General features: G+C 46.8%; 1 protein-coding gene across 4 annotated transcripts in view; it reads right to left on the bottom strand.

The window, feature by feature from the left end:
- The window catches only part of celsr2 (cadherin, EGF LAG seven-pass G-type receptor 2), a 57,058-nt gene that overhangs the window by 21,287 nt on the left and 27,673 nt on the right, over positions 1 to 8,098 (bottom strand). For all 4 annotated transcript variants that reach the window (XR_009651625.1, XM_060909963.1, XM_060909964.1 and 1 more), the window contains 2 exons: positions 6,500 to 7,171; positions 44 to 266 (listed from right to left, as the gene is read on the bottom strand). Coding sequence is in view for 3 of the 4 variants with exons in the window: in XM_060909963.1 (XP_060765946.1) it covers positions 44 to 266; positions 6,500 to 7,171 (895 nt within the window). In the remaining variant the exon portion in view is untranslated. The remainder of the gene's footprint in view (positions 1 to 43; positions 267 to 6,499; positions 7,172 to 8,098) is intronic.

Here is an 8,098-nt window from a genome sequence, read left to right as displayed (position 1 = left end):
ACCATCACTTATAACTGTGTGTGTGTGTGTGTGTGTGTGGTACCTGAGCGTGAGCGTGAAGTGGAATCTCTGACGCAGCCCCTTGAAGGTGATGAAGGTGTTTGGGGGGAAGCTGCGTGTGCTCATGTGACAGTACGGTTTCTCGTAGGCTCCTGGTGGACACTCGCACCTGAACCCCCCCACCAACAGGTTCACACACACACCCCCATTCTTACACACACCCGGCACACAGCGGCCTGAGCGTGATGACACCACACACCACTCACCTGCAGAGAGACAGACAGAGAGAGACAGACAGATATCAGTGGTGTGCAAAGAAAGATGTGATGATGTTGCGAGTGTGTGATGTGGCATCTCCATGGGCCGTGTCCCAAAACACATCCGACACAGCCCACTCTCTGTGGAACACACTTTTCAGTAATGTTGCTCATACTAGACTCATGAGTGTGTGTGTGTGTGTGTTCCCACTGAGGCCCTGTCTATACGATGCGAATGAGCTCTCACACGTCTCCTCTCTTCCTCTCCTTCACTCTTCTGATTTTATATGTGTGTCATGAGGAGCAGAGAAACTGTGTCACTCTGTGTGTGTGTGTGTGTGTGTGTGTGTGTGTGTGTGTGTGTGTGTGTGTGTGTACAAAAGTGTGTCACTAGGAGGCATTGTCTCCTCTTATTTCATTACTGACTCCTTTTCTACACACACACACACACAGCACATGTTCTAGCACAATAATTTTTTGTTTATAAAGTAAAAATAAGGTAAATATTGTACTCTGTGTGTGTGTGTGTGTGTGTGTGTGTGTGTGTGTGTGTGTGTGTGTGTAAAATGTAATACTCATTAGGAGGAGGAGGAGCTTCATGTATTCTGTCCACCCTCAGAAACAAGTCTTTGAAGGAAATAGGGTCAGAAATATTCTCTCTCTCTCTCTCACACACACACACACACACACACACAGATCAGTGATAACATTAAACCCACTGACCGGTGAAGTGAATAACATTACTGAATTACTGACACCTTTCTGTTTTAGCCAGCATTCTCTTTTTCAGCAGTTTGAGATACAGTAGCTCTTCTGTGGGATTGGACCATATGCGCTAGCCTTCACGCCCCATGTGAATCAGTGAGCCTTCGATGCCCATGACCCTGTTGCTGGTTCACTGGTTGTCCTTTCGATTCTTGGACCACTTTTGTTTGGTACTAACCCCTACATAGGAACACCCTGGTTGCTGCTAAAACCCATGACGCGGAACATAACGGGATGTGACATATTATTGCTCGGGCAGTGACCTCCCTGCGATACAGGATGGGACGGGACAAACCTGTGACATACAGGATGGGTCGGAACTGTGACATGGGGACAGGACAGGACACGTATCTTATTGTCTGTTATGGGATATAATTTGCTAATTAATAAATAATTTGTTGAAAATTCTTGTGTTGACTTGTCATTTCTTCTTCTCATGTCATACTCATGTAATCTAGGAGTCATCCTGCCATCGTAATACCGGGACATGATGGGACAATGAAACGGGATGGAATGGGACGTGGCATCACGTCATAAACAACGACAATGAAACACCAGTTCTCATCTATACAGGGACTGTATTCTTGCATAGAGGGTGATGCAATGAAAGCACCGCCAATATGTGGACTGATGGTCCGGATCATAAATACTGACTTGGAAGGTCGTGGAAACCACTGGATTACTTTCTCAACTGTCGATTGTAAAGACAGTACAGTTAACGTCTTTGACAGTGTGGGGTGGGGTGGGGTGGGCTTTAAAGTGATCAAAGCAATCTGTAAATTGTGCCACCCAAGTCCAAACTGTTGACCATTAATTATAGATCATGTGACATGCAACGTAATGGGAATGACTGTGGGCTCTTTGCCATTGCGAATGCCTTTTCCATTTGCAGTGCCGGATGCCCATCAACAATAATATATGAAAAAGCAGTCATGAGGAAACATCTAATAAAATGCTTCAAAGAAAAAAGTTAGTTCAATTTCCATTCTTTGATAACCCACAGATATTAATAGGATCCCAAAAGCAACATGGCTCAGCAGTGGAGCAGTTCTACTGTTCCTGCCATCTGCCAGAGGAGAGCGAGCTGTATTTCAGCTGTACTAAATATAAACAGTGGTATCATCCATCACGTGAAGGACTGCGGCATAAAACCCAGGATGAAATTAATGAAGCAAAGAATTTAAAATGTATCAAATGTCAGAGCAAACGTGGAATACCAAAGAAGAAATAAATATTAACACATACACACTAATTTGTTTGTTATTTATTTCTTTTCTTTCTTTTGATTATTCTTAACTACAGTATGCTACGCGTATCTAAACGATGATGTGACACAGGACAGGATGGCTAAGGTAAGATCCCCTGGGACGGGACGGGACGGGACGGGACATGAGTTCAATGTCCGTGAGCGATAATATGTCTGTGACAATTATTCCGGTCCATGACAGGACAGGGAGGTCACTGACCGTGAGTGATGTCACACCATGTCCCGTTCCACGTCACGGGTTTTAGTAATCGTCGAACACCCCACAGGATGCTCCATTTTGGAGATGTTCAGACCCAGTCAGTCATCTCACCACCACAATCTGGCCCTGATCAAAGTCACTCAGATCCTTACACTCACCCACCTTCCTGCTTCTAACACATCAACTTCTTCAAGAACTGACTGTTCTCTTGCTACCTATTATACCCCACCCCTAATATACCCCATCCCAAATACACCCCACCCCTAATTTACCCCATCCCAAATACACTCCACCCCTAATATACCCCATCCCAAATACACTCCACCCCTAATTTACCCCATCCCAAATACACTCCACCCCTAATATACCCCATCCCAAATACACTCCACCCCTAATTTACCCCATCCCAAATACACTCCACCCCTAATATACCCCATCCCAAATACACTCCACCCCTAATTTACCCCATCCCAAATACACTCCACCCCTAATTTACCCCATCCCAAATACACTCCACCCCAATATACCCCATCCCTGATATACCCCACACCAACATACCCCACACCAACATACCCCATCCCAACATATCCCACCCCGATATATCCCACCCCGATATACCCCACCCCGATATACCCCACCCCGATATACCCCACCCCAATATACCCCACACCAACATACCCCACCCCAACATACCCCATCCCAACATACCCCACCCCGATATACCCCACACCATCATACCCCACCCCAATATACCCCACACCGACATACCCCATCCCAACATATCCCACCCCGATATACCCCATCCCTGATATACCCCACACCAACATACCCCACACCAATATACCCCACCCCAACATACCCCATCCCAACATACCCCACACCAATATACCCCACACCAATATACCCCACACCAATATACCCCACACCATCATACCCCACCCCAATATACCCCATCCCTGATATACCCCACACCAACATACCCCACCCCAATATACCCCACCCCGATATACCCCACCCCGATATACCCCACACCATCATACCCCATCCCAACATATCCCACCCCAATATACCACACCCCAATATAGCCCATCCCTAATATACCCCATCCCAAATACTCCACCCCAATATACCCCATCCCTGAAATACCCCACCCCTGACATACCCCACCCCAACATACCCCATCCCAACATACTCCATCCTTAATATACCCCATCCCTAATATACCCGATCCCAAATACACTCCACCCCAATATACCCCACCCCGATATACCCCACACCAACATACCCCACCCCAATATACTCCGCCCCTAATATACCCCGCCCCTAATATACCACATCCCAATATAGCCCATCCCAAATACACCGCATCCCCAATATAACCCACCCCTGAAATACGCCACTCCTAATATACCCCATCCCTAATATACCCCACACCAATATACCCCATCCCTAATATACACCACCCCTAATATACACCACACCAATATACCCCATCCCTAATATACCCCATCCCTAATATACCCCATCCCTAATACACACCACCCCTAATATACCCCACACCAATATACCCCACACCAATATACCCCGTCCCTAATATACACCACCCCTAATATACACCACCCCTAATATACACCACCCCTAATATACCCCACACCAATATACCCCATCCCTAATACACACCACCCCTAATATACCCCACACCAATATACCCCACACCAATATACCCCATCCCTAATATACACCACCCCTAATATACACCACCCCTAATATACCCCACACCAATATACCCCATCCCTAATACACACCACCCCTAATATACCCCACACCAATATACCCCATCCCTAATATACCCCATCCCTAATATACACCACCCCTAATATACCCCATCCCTGATATACCCCACCCCTGATATACCCCACCCCTGATATACCCCACCCCTGTAATGAGATAATCAATTTTATTCACGTGACCTGTCAGTGGGTTTAATGTTATGACAGAGAGATGCTTTTAATCCATGTCTCCTATGCAGCCACAGTATGACACGTCCCCACATCTCTCTCTGTGTCTCTGATTGATCGGTGTTCTGTGTTATTTATATGATTCTCCTCCTTCTCTCCATCTGGCTTCCTGTTTAGACCCACTAACACAACACCCACCCACTCACACACCCACACGATGCAGTACCGATTCCAATCAGGTGTTCACTTATCACTCAGTGGGAGACAAAGTCAAATCACACACGCAATCAACCTGAACAGCAGGACACACACACAGAGGTTCTTGAGCCAATCAAGCATTTTACTCCATATACTCTGTATAATCACATCACACTGCACTGATTACCTGCCTCTGTGTGTGTGTGTGTGTGTGTGCGCGTGTGTGTGTGTGAGAGTGTGTGTGTGCGCGCGCTCTAGAGTTGATACTTTTCTATGAACTGGGAACTCTGTGGGGGCGGAGTTTGGTTGACTCCACTCCGAACCGAATCCCTGAGCCCCTCTACCCCGTCCCTGATGAGTGATTAATCAAATGGGTTCTATATCAGAGATGGTGCAACATACTGTGCTATCCAGGAGGTAACAGGGTAACTATGGCAACCAACAGTACGCTGTAGTAAGGAAGGATTTTTAGCGATGGAGAGACGCAGAGTTCTGATGTGAGGTGAAAATGTTCCAGCTGCTGTTTGAGTCTTTTGGAGATCATCATTCACAATGGAGAAAGTTGTTTCAAAGTCTTACATCAGCATACAATGTTGAGTGGAACAAACACAACAGAGTGACTAACACACACACACACACACACACACACACACACACACACACACACACACACACACACAGAGAGGAGAGCAGCATTGTTTCGTGATCCATTTATCTCTGTATAAGAGACAAAGACGTCCCCAGGGACCCTGTTCATTTTTAACACTCTTAATGATTCATACTGACAGCCAACACACACACACACACACACACACACACACACACACACACACACACACAGAGACAGAGACAGATGGAGGAGAGAGAATGTGGGACAGAGCCAGTTACACCATTTACATTCACATGTATAAAATTCATTTCGTATGAAATATGAAATAAATCTCCAAATCAAATGTGACTCTTTACTTTCAGCTGAATCGCTCCTGACCTGCAGCTTCGCCTTTCAACTTTAGGCCACGCCCCCTAACGCTGGCATAGAGGGACACACGCTAACCTGGAGGATATGCACTTCCCTTCACTGTTCACGACATGAACATGGTGGCTCCAGGAAGTGTTGACGAAAAAGGAGTCACGAGAGAAACTTAATTTCTTCTTTTATTTTATTTATTTACCTTAAAAACTGATCTTGAAAACATCACTTGAACTCTGAAGAAGGATTTTGAAGAGTGTGTGTGTGATATTTTAGTCTTTATTGTTGTCCTGATACAAGCGAAGCAGCTCGGTGATAAAAACAGAGTGAGTCAGGAGCTCGGTCCTCATCACCATCAAGTGACTCGGATTCAGTGGAACAACAAAAGTCAAGAAAACAAACAGGAAAATCTTCAGGAACACGGAGTGAATCTGGAGCTACAGTGAGACAGGAACCAAGAACTCAGGACACAAAGGACTCAGAGGTCATGGGGGGTCGTTTGGCCAGAAGGTTTGGTCAGCCCTGATATCACAGCCATGCCCCTCTCTCTGTGTTTGTGTGTGGGGGCGTGGCTCTGAGTGGAGGGTTGGCCATGAGTCAGGGTTTAGACGTAAAACCACAAGTCACCTTCTGCTTATGAGCTCCGTGCTGTTAACTGTTTATTTTATGTGATTCAGTGATTAAGGGTCTCATTTCACCAGAGGAGTGGCAGCGAGTGGTGTGTGTGCGCTGTTCAGTTCACCCTGCGCTGTTAATGAGTTCAGTAGTGAAATTATCACTTGTTTTTTCTCAAATAAACTCATAACTAGTAAAAACTACTTTAGCGTTCACATGGAGACCAGTCCATAAAATACTGTTTAAGCCCCGCCCATTCCCTAGACTCACCTGTGTAGTCATCGAGACACTCGCAGGTGAACCCTCCCTCATGCGAGCGACACACGCCGTGGTTCCCGCACGGGTTGGAGTAGCAGAGGTCGATCTCGGTCTCGCAGAACTCGCCAGTGAAGCCGGGTGGGCAGCGGCAGCGGAGGCCTGTGATTGGCTGAATGGGGCGGAACAGGATGGTGTTGGAGCTGATGAACGGTGCGAGGCTGTCGAACTTCAGCACTGACACACACTTCATGTAGTTCTCACATGGTTCACGCAGACAGATGTTGTCGTCAAACGGCAGGACCTGCTGAGAGGAAATGTGCGCGAGCAGGCTCCGGTTCAGGTAAAGACGCTCCTGGAGCTCCTCTGAGCCGATAAACTCCGCCCCCACAGGCACCAGGCGTGAGGCTCTACCCCTAACCCCATTGCCCATTCGGAAGACAGACAGACTGACATTTAAAATGGCGGCGCTGACATCCGTGTCATCTTGGACATTGAAGATGATGACGTCGTCACGGTTGGTGGAGAGTACGTGAGCCACGCCCTCCAAAAACTCGGACAATAGGACGGAGAGGAAGCGTTCCTGGGAGGTGTTTGCCAATCGGAGTGTGATGCTGTTGGAGAGCATTTCATCCGTGATAATAGTGACCTGCAGCAAACACTGAGCCGAGACTGAGTGAACACCATCTGAGAGAGAGAGAGAGAGAGAGAGAGAGAGAGAGAGAGAGAGAGACAGACAGAGAGCGAGACCGAGAGAGAGACAGACAGACAGAGACAGACAGAGAGAGACAGACAGAGAGAGAGTGCAAGACAGAGACAGAGAGAGAGAGAGAGACAGAAACAGAGACACCGACAGAGAGAGAGAGAGAGAGAGAGAGAGACAGAGAGAGAGACCCCAACACAGAGAGAGAGAGAGAGAGAGAGAGACAGAGAGAAATGGGTTATTATTGTTATTGAGCTAAGCTAATTGATTAGCTTGCTAACGTTAGCACAGTGCTACAGTTGAGTTGCTGCACCATTACAATGTGAAGTTATTCCAGTTTTTATGCTATCAGCTCGTGCTAACATCACATGATCACATTTAAATCAAGCTCCGCCCTTCTTTACTCCATCACTGAAGTTCCTTGAATTTCTGAATCTGTAGTGGACTTGTCAAGAGTCCCTACTGGATGGCCCCTATGAAGTGTAGATGAAGGACATTGAGTGTGTATCTGAAATAGCTCCCTATTCACTACATAGTGCACTACACTAAGAGCAATTTACAGTCAGATGTAAAAATCCCAGTGTGGAATATTCCACAATGTACCAGTGAGAACGATCAGGTAAACAATACCCACAGTGCACCCTGAGGTTTGTCGGAATAGGGCAGAGGGAGAAGGGCACGACGTTAGGGCACTAGACAAATGATGAGAGCGGGACTTTTATGGAGAAAAAAAAACATTCTTTAGAAGAACAAACAGAAAGGAAGGAGGCCGAACACTAACGAGATAAACACACACACACACACTCTCAATCGGCCGAACCGAGGGGCACAGACCCCAAAACACACCATTAATCTGCTATTTATTCCTGGGAACAAGGAAGACAGTCTGCGCACACACACACACACTTTGG

The sequence above is a fragment of the Neoarius graeffei genome, chromosome 26 (assembly GCF_027579695.1).
Source record: "Neoarius graeffei isolate fNeoGra1 chromosome 26, fNeoGra1.pri, whole genome shotgun sequence".
NCBI classification, from domain to species: Eukaryota; Metazoa; Chordata; class Actinopteri; order Siluriformes; family Ariidae; genus Neoarius; species Neoarius graeffei.
The sequence above is the reverse complement of the archived record's forward strand: the minus strand, read 5'-3'. Positions and strand labels throughout refer to the sequence as shown.